This window comes from Suricata suricatta, chromosome 6 (genome assembly GCF_006229205.1).
Source record: "Suricata suricatta isolate VVHF042 chromosome 6, meerkat_22Aug2017_6uvM2_HiC, whole genome shotgun sequence".
NCBI classification, from domain to species: Eukaryota; Metazoa; Chordata; class Mammalia; order Carnivora; family Herpestidae; genus Suricata; species Suricata suricatta.
Window position 1 is genome coordinate 45,847,967 of NC_043705.1, and position 18,192 is coordinate 45,866,158.

At 32.9% G+C, this 18,192-nt stretch overlaps 1 protein-coding gene across 1 annotated transcript in view; it reads right to left on the reverse strand.

Annotated features, from left to right (window-relative positions):
- Positions 1-18,192, reverse strand: part of ADAMTS6 (ADAM metallopeptidase with thrombospondin type 1 motif 6) — a 265,952-nt gene that overhangs the window by 126,685 nt on the left and 121,075 nt on the right. The window contains exon 9 of the mRNA XM_029942319.1: positions 6,315-6,461. Within this exon, the coding sequence (XP_029798179.1) occupies positions 6,315-6,461 (147 nt within the window). The remainder of the gene's footprint in view (positions 1-6,314; positions 6,462-18,192) is intronic.

Sequence of the window (18,192 nt, forward strand, 5' to 3'; positions counted from 1 at the left end):
CCAAAAGAGTTTAAGAATAGATACCCTGGGAAAATAATTATTTTCTGAAAGTGAACTGAAACTTGGCTTAACCTAGAAGGAAGCGAGAATAATTCTTTCATTTAAAGTTCTTGTTCCCAGGTATTAACAATCTTCTAATCATGGTTCATGTTCTTAAAAAAATACCAAATCACACAATCAATGGAAGAGCCTCCAGACAATAAAGAAGGCACGCATTGTGGTTACCTGTGGACAAAGTCCTCTACCCAAAAGTGGGATTTTATTTCCATTCTCTATAAGTATCTATTGCTTTGTATTAATACGTTCTAACTAAATATCTAGACATGTCTTATTCTTTGCAGAAGAATAAAATACCATAAGAAATAAAATATTTAAAAAATCAGAAAGATTTTTAAAAAATGAACATTTAGGAATATAGCAGCAACCAAGGCCTTTTGAAATGGGTTCAGCTATAGTACTGTACAAGCCACTAATGTCTTACCTATTATTGACTCTAGGAAAGCAAGGGTAGGAGTATCTCCAAGACCAACTTAAATTTTTCTATGTTTTGGGTAGAAGATGTACTTCCTATTCTCCTACTAACCATATCTGATATATACAGTAAAACCTGGATTAAAGTATTTGAAGGAGATAGTTTTCATATTTTAATTCTTAACTAGACATGAAGTGTTAAAAATATTGTTTTCATATAATGTTACTAAAATGTGTCTTCTACTTTCTTGCTACTTTCAAGTAAGTTAAGATCACAATTATTTTAATTAACTCTTAGAAAATAATAGTTATGGATACTTCCATGCATCTGAGTCACCAATTACCATTCTGAAATATCACAGATGTAAGTATAGAAGGTAGAGGATATGGATCTGAGAGATGTATATTTAACCCTACCAGTGTGTTTTTTTCCTCTTAGGAAATTCCCAAGCAATTAACCCTAAACACAACTGTCATATTCTCTACAGAAAGTAACTAATATTCTTATTTTTAAAATAATTATTTCCATGCTTATCTTAGTAATTATTTATCTCCCAGTTATTAATCTGCCTATTTTTTGACTATATAAAAGGAGTTATAGTATAGGTTTTCTTTTGTGACTATTCTTTTGTTCAACATTATGAATGTGAAATATATCCATGTTGATATATATAGCTGTAGCTTGTTCATCAATATTGTTCTTTAATATTCCATGTAAGACTAACAACTACTCATCCATTCTTCCATTAACAATCATCTGCATTATTCCTAACTTCTGAAACTTGCGAATTCTGCTGATATGAACATTTTTGTACAGGTCTCCTGGTACAAATGTTTTTCCTTTTTCAAAAGTATTAGATGAGTTATCTTATTATATTTTGTAATTATTGCTAACAAAAAGGAAATTATGAATAATTGTTATTAAATCTACGGTTCTAAATAACTGATATAACAATATGATTCTTATGTTAAATCTAGTGTTATTTATGTTACTTTTATCACAATAAGAAGAGTAGTGATGTTATATATAAATCTGCTTAAATTTTATCATCAAATGTCACTTTTAAGCACAGATGGTTTGTGCTTTGGTCATATGCAAATTTTCCACTCATAAAGTATAAACCTCACTCATCAATGAATAAAGGGCACTTAGTTTCCATCTACGAGATACTATTACAACTTATTATTATTAAGCAGAGTAACACTTGCCCTGAGCAAAAACATATACATAAATATAGAACTATGATTATTTCCCTACTAGCAACTATTTCACTACTAAAAGCCTAGTTAATATCTATAGCATTATAGATAATAATAAACTCTACTTTTGTTCATGCATCTAAGACAAGACAGAAAAAATATGTGTGTTTGAGAGCATGCTTTCTCCCAGATTATGAAATTCTTAGTAGAAAAAAAATGCATGTTTGAGAACACGCTTTTTCTCAGATTATGAAATTCTTAGTAAATCAAAACATATTTACATTTCCAGAAATCCTTGCAGCATGATAGCAAAATCATATTTTATGTATTCTATCTCTAATTGAGAGAAGACTTATTTACATAGTTCAAAAATTAATCTTGAAATGGGAACATGAGCCAGAGTTGAATCTTCAGCTAAAATATACAGATCCCTACATAAAATATGCACCCTTGGCTTTGTTTCCAGAACATATGAGCACATTCTCCTAATTGCAATTTTCTATTTATTTTTTACTTAAAACAATTATACTATAAACTATAGACCTTCAGTCACACAGTGCGTCAATCTAGAAAATAAATCATTCTCTATATAACCCTATACATATCTTAACAGTCTTGAAACAAAAACAACAAAAAGTTAACTCCTATTTTTAACACAAAATTGTGCTCATATACCTAAATTAAATGAATCAATTGTATTATCTGTGATATATCAAGTGTCATATCTACTATGTTATTATAAACTGCTTTATCAATATCCAAAAAACTAACAATAACTACCTTCTAAAATGAGTTAGACCTTTCTCTCTTGCCCTCCATATGACTGGGATGCTTGAATATAACTGAGGCTTCCAACATACAAACACTGTACTGATAATGATTTACTCAGTTATGCTCTCTTCTCCATATGTAACTGTGACTTATCAAAGAGAAGAAGTTAGAGTGAAGTCCCCAAAATGTACCTGATTAATAGAAGGAGGAGAAACTTGTTTTGCTGTTTCTTGGGCTCCATATAAAAAGAGGGTCCCATCTATGAAATTGTTTTCCATTTAAAGATTATTGATACTGATCTTGAAAAGTGATTGCTACAAGGAAATGTGAGTGTCTTGGTCATTCTGTTCATCTTATACCACTTTTCTTCTGATCTTTCTTTCTAGTTCACCTTCAACCATAATATTGCCTTTCTTTATTCAGCTTCCATCTTTTCTGTGAAAAAGGCTAGTCTGTATTTAATTTGGAACTGTAGGAAATTTTGCTATGGATCTCTGACAGTTCAAACAATTTAACAGACTTTAATTTAAATAGAGCAAGAGTTGATTCACAGAGGCTCCAGAATTTTTGAAAACTATATGAAATTACTCTGTACTACCACTAAGTGGTGGAAAATGTATGAAAAACTGGCCTACACTGCTTCTGGCTGGCTGCCTTCCACTGCCTGGTAAATTAGCCCATAGTCATCAATGAGCGTGAGCCATAATACCAGGTTCATCTTTCTCTAAATAAATAAGTAAATAAGTCCCGCAGGCAGATAGGAAGGACACTACCTGCAAAGCCGTCGTCGAAAACATCAGAAGCTGGCATAACACGTCCATTTTAACGGAAATGGGTTCTCTATTATTTAATCAGGACGGCTTCTGGGCGATTCATGAACCACTTATTGAATCACCGAGTTTAAGAAATCTGAAAAAAAATATTGGGAGTTGGTAAACACCATCTCCTGATTGATCAATAGCACCTAGTGTTTCAGAAAGACACGAGAGACTTTACTGGCATTTAAAGGCCATGGAATTGTTTTCAGTTGAACATAGTGAATAGTGAATGTCTATAAATCATAGAAAGCTCATTGTTAAAGTCCACCAACATCTTGGGCCTATACAGTCACTAAGTATAAAGAAAGGTATGCATTTTGTTGGCTGGGCTGCAGTTCCTAAACAATTCATCTTTCAAGATTTCTTTTTCTTGAGAAGAGAAACTAAAATAAAATGTTATGAGTCTTTTTGAGCCAACTATAAAACATAAATGTAACCTCAATCCCTGATCAAAATATCACTGGATTTTTAAAAATATCACACATAGCTGTTAAAGCAATTAAGCCAACTGCATTAATAAAAAGGAACAGAGAAATTCAAGAAAGTTACTATTATGTCTTTGTGCTCCAGTGAACTGACCTTTTTAAAGGGTCCTGTGTTTAAAAAACCTTTATTGCTTGGTCAGATTATAATCAGAGCTGTTTAGTTTACTATTAAAGAGGACAAAAACCCCAACTTTTCCTAAATCTCTATAAATTGTCTTTCATATCTGTCTTTTACTGATGGCTTTAACTTTGTGAGTATTCCCATGAGGATGCACAATAGAAATATTTTTATAAAATACAGGATAAATAAGCCTGTTAGAACCCTGTCAACACTCATCATGCTTACATACAAAATGCAAAGAGGCAATAAGGCTTAAATAATGCTTTTTGGATTAATTCTTTTAATTAATTCAATGGAACACTTTACTGTACCTAGTTAATAATTTTCCATCTGTCACCAAAACATTGGTGATTTCTTAACAGTATTCTATTATTAATTTACGGATTCTTTTTTGGAGATTTTTTTTACTTTTTTTTTTTTTTTTACTGATTTTACATTTATTTTAGAGAGAGAGAGAGACAGCAGGAACAGGAGAGGGTCAGAGAGAGAGGGAGACACAGAATCTGAAGCTGTCTGTGCGGACAGCTTAGCTCAGAGCCTGACATGGGGCTCGAACCCACGAACTGGGAGATCATGACCTGAGCCGAAGCCGGACGATTAACTGACTGAGCCACTCAGGCACCCCTTTTGGAGAATTTTTTTAACAGTCTCTCTGGCAAGAGATCAAAACTGGTCCTTGTATTGGGTATACAGAGATGGTCCTAGCAAATAAACTGTGCAAAATAAATAGCATAGGGGAGAAAGAAAATGGTACTTGAGAAAACACAAGAAGAGAGAAGCCTACAAAAATGCACAGAAATACTGAGCATGTTATACAATTTGTCTTTCTGGTGATAGACACTAAGATTCCATTATAAAAACATGAGCCAAGTCAAAGGAGAAATTCCAGAACTGGCGTGATTTCTGGGGAGAGCAGATCTTCAACAATGTTTAAAATTTAGGTAATATGATATCATTAAAAATATCTTGGTGGAAAATGATAATGCTACTGCTTTGTGTTAGAAACTGCCCAAAGATGTGTAACAAATTCTCTGTGGTCTATCTTTATAGCCTTTAATCCAGGTTTGGCACTAAACAAGCACAGTGTTATAATTACTTATTACTAAGATTAAAAAATTTTTAGGTTATAGTATAATTATCCAGAGGAATTACATTCTGATATGAATTTCCAATTCCTTCTGTTTCATTATTATGTATTTTTAATTCAATTAACCTCATGTTAAACATTTACCTTTTGATCTCTGATTGATGAAAGCATTGTGATAGGTAATTTAAAATCTCATGTTTGGGGCTTTAAAATATATGTAATTTTAAGTTTTCAGAATGTGATTCTAATGAATAATATTACCTTAAATCGCCTTTCTGAATTTTTAAAATTTTACACCATAGTCATATAAATGTGAATTTTGAACAAAGAAAGATTTTTAAAAAAATTTCTCTGGTTCACGAGGCTTTATCTCTGATTCACTTTTTGAAAGAATATTTAATCTCTCCTCCCCAAGGAAAAATGGCACAAAACAGTTGAAGATAATGATAGAGCATTAATGCTTAAAGCCTTGAAATTATTTAAAATAATATTTACCACTTAACAAATGTCTAATGTGCTTCATATACATTATAACATTGTACATAACTGTGTGTGTGTGTGTGTGTGTGTGTGTGTGTGTGTGTGTGTGTATAGCAACCTGATGATGCATCTAGTATTACCTAACTCATTTAACAAGTGAGGTCAGTGAAGATTAGGAAAGGTTAAGTTAACATGCTCATGGGCACACAATTAGAAAGTGGGACCTAAGTCTGTGAGTTTCCAAAGTCCAATCCTGAAGTCCTATACAGGTGAGATGTGAACGAATATCTGCTTTTATAAACACAGTTATACCTGAGCTAATTTATATAGTTCACATTTAAGTAATCACACACTTAGAATACACATTAAAAGGTCAGCAAAGAAGTTCTCAAACTGTAGAAAAGATGAGTCACTTAATACATTTTCAAATTAAATTTTCATTTTCTTATTTTCATTTCTTGGGTGCTTGGTTTTTTGTTGTTGTTGTTTGTTACTATTAGATACTTTAGCATTCCTAAAAAAATCAGTGTTTTCAACAACAAAATGAAATATATCATCACTGAATTAAAATTTGGCCTATGCTCTATTAAACTGTGTAAATCGAAACTCTTTCTGACATTGTTTCCCATTGATTGAACATTCTGATACTCACATCATCAACCCCGCTTATATCCTTGCTCCAGTTTCTCTAATCTACCAAGTTCTTTTTTGAGTATGAAGGAAAAAGTTTGCCACAGTGATATATTAAAGTATTTTGGGAACAGCCTGAAATATCACCCTATAAAAGTTACTCATTGTGCAGTCTGAAGCACTACATATTAGGCTTCTACCAATGGCTCACTTCTGGAGCAATTCATCATCACTCCCCAGAGATTACTTACTCTAGAAAGCTGGTGATATAGTCTCGACTGCAGGCAGACCAAGAAAAAGGATTGGTATTTGCAGTAATGTGAGCTGCCATAAGTTTTGCTGCTTCATGACCTTTGGTCCCACAAGAATTTCCAATTCCATCATGGTTCATACCAAAACTGTTTTAATAAGAAACATGAAAGAAGGAAATAAAATAAATAAATAAAACAAATGAAGCCCCAATGTATCCTTTATTTCCTTATTTGATCATTTATTAGCCTTACCAACATATACTTCCTATCAAGATCCTCTAAGGAAATACAAAATTAAAGTTAAGGAGACCACAGAATACTTCAATGATACAATTTATTTTTATATCTCTTTAATTGATCATATACTTTAAATTGATAGCTCATACAATACAATCTTTCCTTAAACAGATAGGGAATATATATTAATTTTCACTTTATAGTTATAAAAACTGAAGTTTAGTAAAAATAAATGACCTATTAAAGATCATACAGTTAGTGTTAGTAGAAACTGCCTTTTAACATCTTAGAGTTTGTTACCTTCTTACACTGAATCTAAAAGGGAATTATAAAAAGATTGTTATAATCCACTGAGTTCTAGGTTAAAGGTCAAATGCAAAAATCTTTTTTCCTTACTAATATAAAGGAGAATTAAATTCAAATGCAATTTATGTTTACATATGTGTTTTCAAACCACCTTTTTAAAAATCTTCATACATTAGGATTATGGCTAGAGAGTTTTTCTTTACCTTGGTTTCCTTTCATTATTCAAAGCTGGTCTTTGCCATTCCCCCACCCCGGGTCCTATAGCCATATATTGTGCTATCATCAATGTGATATAAAAACATAGCTCAATGATAAATCACACATTTTCCTATAAAGGATATATTCACTGCATATGAATAAATTTTAGTCCTTTTTTACAGGTAGCCAAAGGTTTATGTTGAAAGTTACTGAAAAAATAAAGTTATGGGTCTATTGTGACATCCTAATAAATGTACCAGGATATGTATTCAAGGAAATAAGTAATTTGTGTGAGAGAAGTATAAAATATATCGTTGAGGACAGTTGCTAGAGAAAAAATTTGAAAGGTAGTTGAGAAAAGAGAATTACAATAAATGAAAGTAAATATTAATACTTTGGGCCATGTCGAGATGCTGAAGGTTTGTGAGTAAGAGCAACTGAGTATTTCAGAGTAGGAGAATACGGAATTGATTTGTATTTTGGACAGGTCATTATAGTAAGTCTATGGTCCAGACATTGGAGTGAGAAGACAATGGAGGCAGGGAAAACAGATGGGAAAAAAGCAGTGGGAAGAGAATGAGACAGAGAAATGATGCAGATCTGAACTAGGGCACTAGATAGGTTGGATTAGATGCAAGATATGTTTGGGATGCTAAATGAATTGGTCTTCCTAAATACAACATAAAAGAGCTATAATAAAGACATATAATAAATGGGGAAAGGAGAAGAAACTAGCAATTCATGTGGAGGAACTAACATAAGCAAAGGAAGAGAAATGTGTGAGATTGTATATCCAGAGCCCTAAATTAAAACACCAAATAACCTTCCATGAACACCAGTATTTAGTCTTCTTGTTAGACATCAACACATTGGAATCAGTCTCTTTAAATGATCTTCTAGGAATATGACAGAGGAGTTTACAGGTCATTGAATTAGATATTCTGTCAAAACAATCAGCTGCAGAGTTACATAATAAGCTCCTTAATGTAAATTTATAATTCAGTAAATTTAATATTTTGTATTTCTCTCAAAGGTTGATGCTACCATGTGAATACTATTATTCTTTTCAAATGATGATAGCTTTAAAAATTTATTTCTTTTTAACAGCAGCCTGATAAATATTCCTGAGTATGTTAAGATAGGTATAGGCAGACACAGATCGCTGTAAGAAAATAATTTTTGAGATCTTCAATTTCCTCATGTACTCTTTTCTAAAAAAAAAAAAAAAAGTCAACCTTTTCCTTTTTAGATCTTATTTCTCCCATCTTATAAAAGAAAAACGTATCCTATAATTGTACAAGAGTTCATTACCTTGGGGTATAAAAATGTGTTAAGAAAAGAGATAATCAGAATCATTTGGTGTCAGTGTTGAGAAAAAGAATGACTAATGAATGAATAACATATCATGTAGTTTCTTGTTTTTATCAAGTTGACAAGAGGATATAAACAAATTAACAGCTGATGGGCTGTTAAAAATTTTTTGATGCTAGATCACTACTTGTTATGTTCTGACAAAAAATACAATATTTCTATAATAAACTCCTTTCAACCATTTATGTGAACAAATTTTATCAGCATTCACAACAAAAAAAAAATCAAAGAGTCGAATTGATACTGAAATTCTGCCTCATTCTAGCAATAGAGAGACAAATGCAGTAACTGAAAAAAAATAATTAAAGAAACATTTTCTATAACACTTTACTTTTAGATTTAATTAATTAACAATATGTGTAATATGTATATGCTTTTCTGATCAACAATTGACTAATAATGATTATAATGTAATGAAAATATAATCCAGAAAACATTTTTCCTTTATTATCACAGGAAATTTTAAAAATACAATTGCACTTTTTCTGTGATGAAGATATTTGATATAATTAAAATACATTTAAATATGAAATTATATTTTAAGGTATATTAAGAAATATTACAATATACATATATCAGGATAGTATTCTGGTTGGGAAAGATGAAACAGATATATTGAGTTAAAGGAGGGAAAAAAGGATGTAAATTTTGACTATAAAAAAGAAACTGTTTATATTATTTTATTTTTTTTAATTTTTATGTTTATTTATTCTTAAAAAAGAGAGACAGAGTGTGAGCGGGGGAGAGGCAGAGAGAGGGAAACACAGAATCGGAAGCAGGCTCCAGACTCTAAGTTGTCAGCCCAGAGCCCAACACGGGGCTCCAACTCACCATCTGTGAGATCATGACTTGAGCACGGATGCTCAACCGACTGAGCCACCCAGGTGCCCCTGTTCACATCATTTTTAAATGCATAATGAAAGTTAGCCAAACGTGATGTCATTTAGATTCAGTTGATACATTTAAAAGAGGTATATAAAATTTTATTTTGGCATGCTAATATTTACAGTATTCCAGAAATTCTATCCTTCACTAGTAAAGATTGAGATTGTGCCACTTGTCACAACATGTGTAGACCTAGATGGTATTATGCTAAGTGAAATAAGTCAGACTGAGAAAGACAAAAACCATATGATTTCATTCATGAGTGGAATCTAAAACAAACAAACAAACAAACAAAAAACAGACAAACAAAAAGCAGAATCAGACCTATAAAAACAGAGAACAAAATTATGGTTGCCAGATGGGAAGGGGCTAGGGATATGGGCAAAATGAATGGAGAAAGAGTGGAAAAATCCAGGCTTCATGTTATGGAGTGAATAAATCAGAGGAACAAAAGGCACAGCATAGGGTTATACAGTCATATTGGAATAATGTTGTAGGGTGTCAGATGGTAGCTGTGTGACAAGCGCAGTGTAACATATAAACTTGTCAGAATACTATGTTATATTTAGTATGTAACATTGTATGTCAACTATATTCAAATAAAATTTTGAAAAGCTCATGAATCAGGGGCACCTGGGAGGTTGTGTCAGTTGGCCATCCGACTCTTGGTTTTGCCCAGGTTATGATCTCACAGTTTGTGAGTTTGAGCGTTGCACTGGGCTCTACAGGAGACTGGGGTTCTCTCTCCTTCCCTCTGCCACTCCCCTACTCATGTGCCATCTCTCTCAAAATAAATAAACTTTTTAAAAAGCTCATGATTTCAAGTACATGAAGGAGGAAATATTACAAGTTCTACTAAGAATTTTTAGTTGTTAGATGCAGATAGTTGTCTTAAGGACTTAGGTTTTAGTTGTCTAAGAGAATGTAAAGTAAAATAGGCATTTACAACTGCTATCCATGACATCAACTTCAAAAGATCCCTCTAAGAGCCTGATTATGCTGGACTATAACACACACACACACACACACACACACACACACACACACACACACATTTAAAGATAGGTTCCCTCCTGAGGAAGTGTGTCTCTGTGAAGAGTTGGTAAAAGAGGTAAAACTCATTAGTGATCAGAAAGAATAAACAGGAGTCAACTTTAAAACCAAAATAATGGCAAAAGTTAGAATGTTATCTAGAATCAAGTACTGGCAGAGGTATAGAGAACCTGGGACCTCAGTGCACAACAGTTGTACTATGGTCAGGGCATTATATCATATATAGGCAAAATTTATATACACACTCTCAAATATCAAAGAAAGGCCAAGGAATTGTTCTAAATTAAAAACTAAAGAAACATAACTAAATTCAATAGAAACTGGACTGGGGAGAAGGAGAAAGAGTTATAAAAGACATTGCTGGGACAATTAATGAAATTTGAATACAGACTGCATATTCAATAATAGTATATTAATGATAAAATTTCTAGTTTAATAATTATACTGTGATATCTAAGGTTATCTTTTCTTCTCAGGAAACAAACTGAAATATTGAAGGATAAGGTACATGTCTACAACTTATTGTCAAACACTTCAGAAAAAATACATAAACATATACAAAAAGAGAGATATAAAGCAAATGTTGCTAAACATTAATTATATTTGAGTCTGAGTAAAGGGCACACGGGAAATCTTTTTACTATATTACTTTTCTGTAAGCTTAAAATCATTTAAAAGGTTAAAAGATTAAAAAATACACACATACATATATAAAATGACATGTGACATTTTTACAAGGATACATATGGATTCAAATATACATATAAAATTTATTAGAGTAGTTACAGAAGAAAAGAAACTGGAATGGGAAATGAGATTATAGAAACAAATACATATATTTACATAGATTAAGCAAGAAGGGTCCTTGGTGGGAATGATAATGATGTAGTGCTAAGAACTAAGGATACAAAGATAAATGGTAGATGAATGGATAGATAGAAGATAGATTAATAAAAGTAAAATAAACTCAACTCTCTGCTCTTAGCACTCAAAAATAATAATTAGAAAGAAAAGAATAAGAACAAAAGAGAATTTGGTGAACATGGGACCCACTCCAATGAATGAACAGTGGTAACTGTTCCTAGTTGGTTTTATGCATTTAATAAAACAGTTCAGATCACATAAAGGTAGGGATTCTCATTTGAGGAGGGTTTTATGAACAGAGATTAAGAGAAAGAGGCAGACAGGGAGAGAGAGAAAGAGATTGAGAGAGAGATTGAGAGAGGTCATTTCCCCTGGGCCTCTTAGGATTCCTCACATTTTATTGGTATTCCAGGTCTGCAAGGCTTGTGGTTTAACCAAAACATTTCACAAGACAACTTTCAGAAATGAGGTAACACTTCCACTCCCCACTGGATAAAAAGCAGGTTTACTTACTACCTGCTATAAAAGTGGTAAATTCCCCAAGCTCATTTTTTTTTTCAGTTTTGTTGCAAACACACAGTGTATGAAGCATCCATCTAACCCATGTTGCATTGCCTCTGTGAGATCAGGGGCCAAGAGAAATCAAATAAATATGTTGATGCTTATGCTATTTACCGTGCTGTAAGGAATAAAATCCTTTGTCTGTGATCCAGGAATTTCATGTATTTTATTAGCATCCATATGACAACTATCGGCTAACTTATAAGTGGGGTAAAACTAAATCTCAAATCCAATGAGAGGGAATATTGTAGTTGATTAGGATAACATACTCAATTATGAAAAGCTAAATAATTCTGAAAGCAAAATACTTCATGTTAGTATTAGTTTTTTAAAAACTAAAGCCCAAATTCTCAGTAATAGCTACTAAAACAAAGTAGGCTTTTTGTTTTGTTTCCATCTTAGGAACTAAATTGTATGTTGAAGATTTCCAACTAAATCTCCCCGTGGATACAAGAAAAACATCAGAAATTTCCTTTCTCATCTCTTATTCTTACTGTTCTTATCTCAAAAGTTGAAAGGATACACCTTATTTCTATATTGTTAAGTAAAAAGTTTCCTTCCTTTCTCTCTAAGATATCACCCAAAAGCAGCAAAAAAATAAGAAAAATAAAAATTCTGCATTTAATGAAATGTAGAAAACCTCTATAACTATGAACCATGTGCATGGGAAGATTACTGAATTCAGAAAAAGCAAATATGGAGTAAGACACAGAGAGATGACAACAATAATTGAAGATCCGAGCATATGCAAGTAAAGCATATTTCTCCAAAGTTATGTGCAACAATCTGGGGGGGTATAACCAATAAAACCTTCTTGTGAACAACTGAAGTAAGGGTGCAAACTGTTGGAATACACATACCCTTGATCCAGTTGTAACAAGAAGAGTAGACTGGGCCTAATTTATATGGGAGTCACACAAACCATACTTGTAGGAAGCAGTCTGTCGGTAAGGAAGGGTGAAAGAGAGATTCTAACAGTTTTATAAAGAAATATAGGGTTAAAGAACTGGAATCACATGTACTACCCTATATCATCAATAAATACCTGATAAGAAATAGCTTTGGCCCTATTTGTAGCTTCTACAAATAGTTCTTCCAGAAAAAAATCAAACTCATTCAAACACACGATGCAAAAGGAACAAGAAGTATATCTAGAAATAGATTAAATAAACAAATAATCAGAATAGAAAAACACAAATAGAAGATGAAGGACACTCAGCAGAAAAAAAAAACACTGGTACAGGAAAGATAAAAACTGGACACATATGAATTCAAACACAATGCAGCCATCATTTGACAAAAACAAGAATTTAATGCAGAAATACAAGCAATCAAAGAAGATATGGCAAGAGGGGATGAAAATATGAACTATCAGAGGAAATGAGTGGGGTGGGGGTAGGGAATAAAAGATCACAGGAAAAAGGCCATGCTGAGGTAGCAGACATGAAATTAGGCAACTGCCAAATTTCACAGCAGTGAAAAAGCAAGAAAAATAAAAACTTACAGAGTTTAAAAGATAAAGGAAAGAAATATAATATGTATCACTGCTGTCCCCTCTAAAAGGGCCAAAAAATAAAACAGAAAGAAAAGTGATTATAAAAAATTCAAGAAAACTTTTGAGAAATAAAAATGACTAATATCTGATGTCCTAGGAAAAACTGAGACAGAGTGAGTTCACACACAGTCACATCCTAGTTAACTTACTGGACTTCAAAATTAAGATATATTTTGGGCAACTGGGGCAAAGAACAAATTACCTATAATGGTAAAACAATCATATTACCCTCAGATTTCACCATGGTGACATTTAACACCAGCGCACCACAGAGTAATGACTACCAAGAATCTTGGACTCAGCCAAACTGAGTATAAAAATCATTTTGAACAAAAACTCAAGGAATAAAGGTCTTATGAATCATTCTTACAAAACTTGCTACAAGATAAACCTCAGCTTGGTTTGAAATAAACATAAAACTTTAATGGCTTATTGACACAATTTGAGTTTCACAGAAGGCAAAGCATCCAACACAACTAAAATTCATAAGAAGTCCAATTAACTCCCTTGACATCCCCTCTAATGATATTTTCTTATTTGCTGTTTTGTTTTGTGAGTTTAATTTTAGTCTCACATCCATATTGTATGACATATGATATCATGAATATGTAAGAAATAATAAAATGTTTACATTTTAAAGAATAATTATAAAGAAGCATCCATATAACCCCTACTAATACTAAATTTAAGAAATAGAACATTTTCAGAATAATAAAAGCCTGCCTCTTGTGTTCAACTTTATAATCATCTTCTTCCTACCTTAAGAGTAAACCATTATCCTGACTTCTGTGGTAATCATTCCCTATGGCATCTCTAAACATGTATGTTAATTTTACCTGCTTTTGAAATCTATAGAGCCAAAATCACACCATATACGTTCTTTTATAATTTGCTTCTTCCATTCAACAATTTTTTAGATTTATTTTTTAACATTTATTTATTTTTGAGAGACAGAGACAGATCATGAGCAGCGGAGGGGCAGAGAGAGAGGGAGGCACAGAATCGGAAGCAGGTTTCAGGCTCTGAGCTGTCAGCAGAGAGCTTGAACCCACAAACTGTGAGATCATGACTTGAGCCAAAGTTGGATGAGCCACCCAGGCACCCCTCAATAACTTTTTTAAAGAGAATGCTACCTCTGCTGAGCTAACTTTACATCATTCATTTTCACTTACAGAAATCCATTTTAAATATATCATTTAATTATCCATTCTGTGATGGTGAATTTAGGATGGTTCCTATTACGGGGTTACTATAGGCAATGTCACTATGAGCATTCTTGAACACATCTAAAACATATCCCCCGGTCATATGAAATAGTATCTTAAGAACAGTTTTTAAACTTTTGGTCTAAGAGTCTTTTATATTCTTAAAAATAGTAGCTAGGCCACCTGGGTGGCTCAGTGGGTTGAGTGTCGACTTCGGCTCACATGATGATCTTGCATTTTCTAAGTTCTAGGCCCACATCGGGCTGGCCGCTATCAGTGCAGAGCCCACTCTGGATCTTCTGTCCCTCTCTCACTTGTGCTTTCTCAAAAATAAATAAATATTAAAAAAAAATTATGGGCCCCAAAGATCTTTTTTGTTTATCAGGTTTTATATAATGATATTTATATTAAAAATTAAAAGTGAGAACATAAGTATTTTACTTAAAAATGTCTTACAAAACAGAAGTATTTCAGTGAAATGAGTAGTATTGTTTATGTTTTGCTAATCTCTTCAGAGTCTGGCTTTCTACACAATAGCTGGGTTCTCTCATCTGCTTTTCATTCAATCTGTTGTGGTATTTTGTTTTGATTGAAGTGTATGATGAAAATTGGGCTTCACTATATAACGATTGCCACTTCAGATAGCTGTGAAATTAGGTGATTAACTAGTTGTTACTTAACCTTCTAATTTCTGTATAAATCTAATTACATGAAATAGAAGTTGGTGTTTTGATTTTTTTACTTTGCTTTTCTGTTTGGAGTGTCATTGTAACTACTGTATTGTAAATGATGGAAAATAACTGCATATGTTAAAAAAATAAGTTGTGTTATATTAAAAAAAATAAAGAAAATTGGGCTTCACACAAATATGTAGGTGGAAGAGGAAAGAGTATTTTTACAGCCCTTTCAGATAATTGTAGGGTTTTTTTTTATATTATATTAAAACTTGACAAAATTTTTTTTTAAGTTTACTTATTTTTTTAGAGAGAGAGATACAGAGAGATACAGGGGGAGAGAGGGAATCCCAAGCAGGTTCTGAGCTCTCAGCACAGTCAGAGCTCCATCTCACAAATCGTGACATCAGGACTTGAGGTGAAATCAAGAGTCAAGATGGTTAACCAACGGAACCACCCAGGCACCCCGAACTTGACAAATAATTTTTAAAAAGTTAGTTGAAATATTTATTCTGAAACAATGTCAATGATCTTTTGAATTTGGTCTCATTAATAACACCAAGTCTCATCAGAAAAGTCTTTAAAAAAAAAAAGAAAGAAAAAGAATAAAAGAAAAGCCTTTATGTATTAGGAAGTTGTCAAGTTCATACTGGCAGATACAACTTTTTCCTAAATTCTGATTTTTGCTTAAAAGTTCAAATTTTATCATTGGTAATAAACAGTGTAAGTTGTTTTCCTTGAATAATAAGCTCATTTGTTTATTTTCAAAGTAAATTTCTGCCAACTACCCATAGTTTCTCATTTGTTCTTTCAAATAAAAATTCTGTTCCAGGAAAAAGCAGCTAGTTCATCTCAAACAATGGCACAAGTGCTTTTTGTGTGACAACCATCAGAATAAGATATGGAACAAAAAGTGTTTTACATATTTCCCATTTTGGGACACAATATTTTATAAAAGATATATATGTAAGGGCCATGCTTTAATAAAAGTAAAAATTCTTCTGCTTCATCAAGGAGCTTAAGTAAAACTGGCATGGTGGTAACAAAGACGATAACTACTAGTACGGTTGACTTGACTTATGTTGGGGTGGCAGCACTTATACCTACCACTGATTTTACATAATCAGTGTAAATATCAATACAGTTTCAAGAAAAAAAGGGCATATCAGGTCTTAGTGCTATGAAAATAGATTTTTAATTAATTTATTTATTTTGAGAGAGAAAGAGAGAGCATGGGAGGGGAGAGAGAGAGAGAGAAAAGGAATCTTAAACTGGCTGTACTCTGTCAGCATAGAGCCCAATGAGGGAACCTGAACTCACAAACTGTGGGATCGTGACCTAAGCCAAGATAGAGAGTCAGAAGCTGAACTGACTGAGCCACCCAGGTGCCCCATGAAAATAGTTTTGATCTGAAGGTGGTTCAGAAATCTGAGGTTCCATAAACAACAATTTGAGAATTATTGCTTTAGGATATATGTGGAAAATAAATTGTTGGGTCATGACTTACATAAAATTTCAACTTTATTAGATAATGCCAAACACCTTTTCAAAGTGGTTAGACCAAATAACATTCTTACCCACAGTGCGTAAGAATCCTGGTTGTACCACATCTCCACAAACAGATGGTATTGTCAGACTTTTAAATTTGTGCTAAACATGGTGGACATAATTTGTGTTTCCTTGATTATTGATTAGGTTGAGCACCTTTTTATATGCATATTGACCCTTTGGATTTCTTCTTGTGTAAAGTGTTCAAGTACTTTGTATGTTTAATTTGCATGAGTTGCTTATATTAGCTACATGTCAGCTGCAAATAACTTTTCCTAAACTGTGTCCTGTCTTTTCATTGTATTAGTCTCTTAATTCGATTTTTAATCTTATTGTGGTTAAACTGGTCAATCATATTTTTTATGATTAGTGTTCTTTTGTCTTGTTTTTTAAAAGTCTTTCTTTACCCTAAACTCATGGGGATTTACTTCTATAATATTTTCTAAAGCCTGTAATAGTTTGATTTGCACATTTTTAGGTACTGTTGGAACCTTAGTAAGAGTGCATTTTGTTTTGTAAGAAGCTGCCAAACAGTCTTCCTAAGTATGGCTTGACACCAGGATCCACTCTTACTAGTTACTTCAACAAGCAGAAAGTTTTTTTTATATTTCATTTTATTCACAGTGCTTAGCATATAATCAGACTTTAATAACTGGTGATGAAGGCTTAGAGGCTTAGTAAAATGGATGAAAAAAATCTATTTGCAGAGGTTCAATTTAGATAAACCGGGTAGATTCATAAGGTTAAAACACAGATCTAACAAACATTTTCTTGTAAAATATGGAATTCACAGAATCTGACGTGAGTTCCATACTCACTATAATGAACTTTGCCTCCTTCTGCCCCTCTTTCTTGCAGTTGCCTAACTGGAGTTATATAACTCACAGAAAGGCTTCATGAACTTGGCTCATGGATTCTGGGACCAGTTTTGTTCAGTGTTAGGGAGAACTGAAAGAGACTGAAACCAATAGTTCTGGGAAGCAGTATTAAAATATGGCATATTGTTGGCCTGGTTCTCTGCTTTTAAAGTAATTGAAATTGGGGGCACCTGGGTGGCTCAGTTGCTTAAGCATCTCGCTTTGGCTCGGGTCATGATCTCACAGTTTGTGGCTTTGAGTCCTGTATCCGGCACTGTGCTGATAGCTCAGAGCCTAAAGCCTGCTTGGGATTCTGCGTCTCCCTGTCTCTCTTCCCCTCCTTCACTTGTGCTGTTTCTCTCTCTCTCTCTCTCTCTCTCAAAAATAAATAAACACTAAAATAAATAAATAAATAAATAAATAAATAAAGTGATTGAAATTGTTAGGCTCTGGTCCTGTTTTTTGAGAAGACAGTACCTTACATCAAAGTCATAGTAAATGAATCCTTTGTTTATTTCCCCTCCTCCAGACTCTGAGATCCTGACCAGTATTCCACTTCTTTTT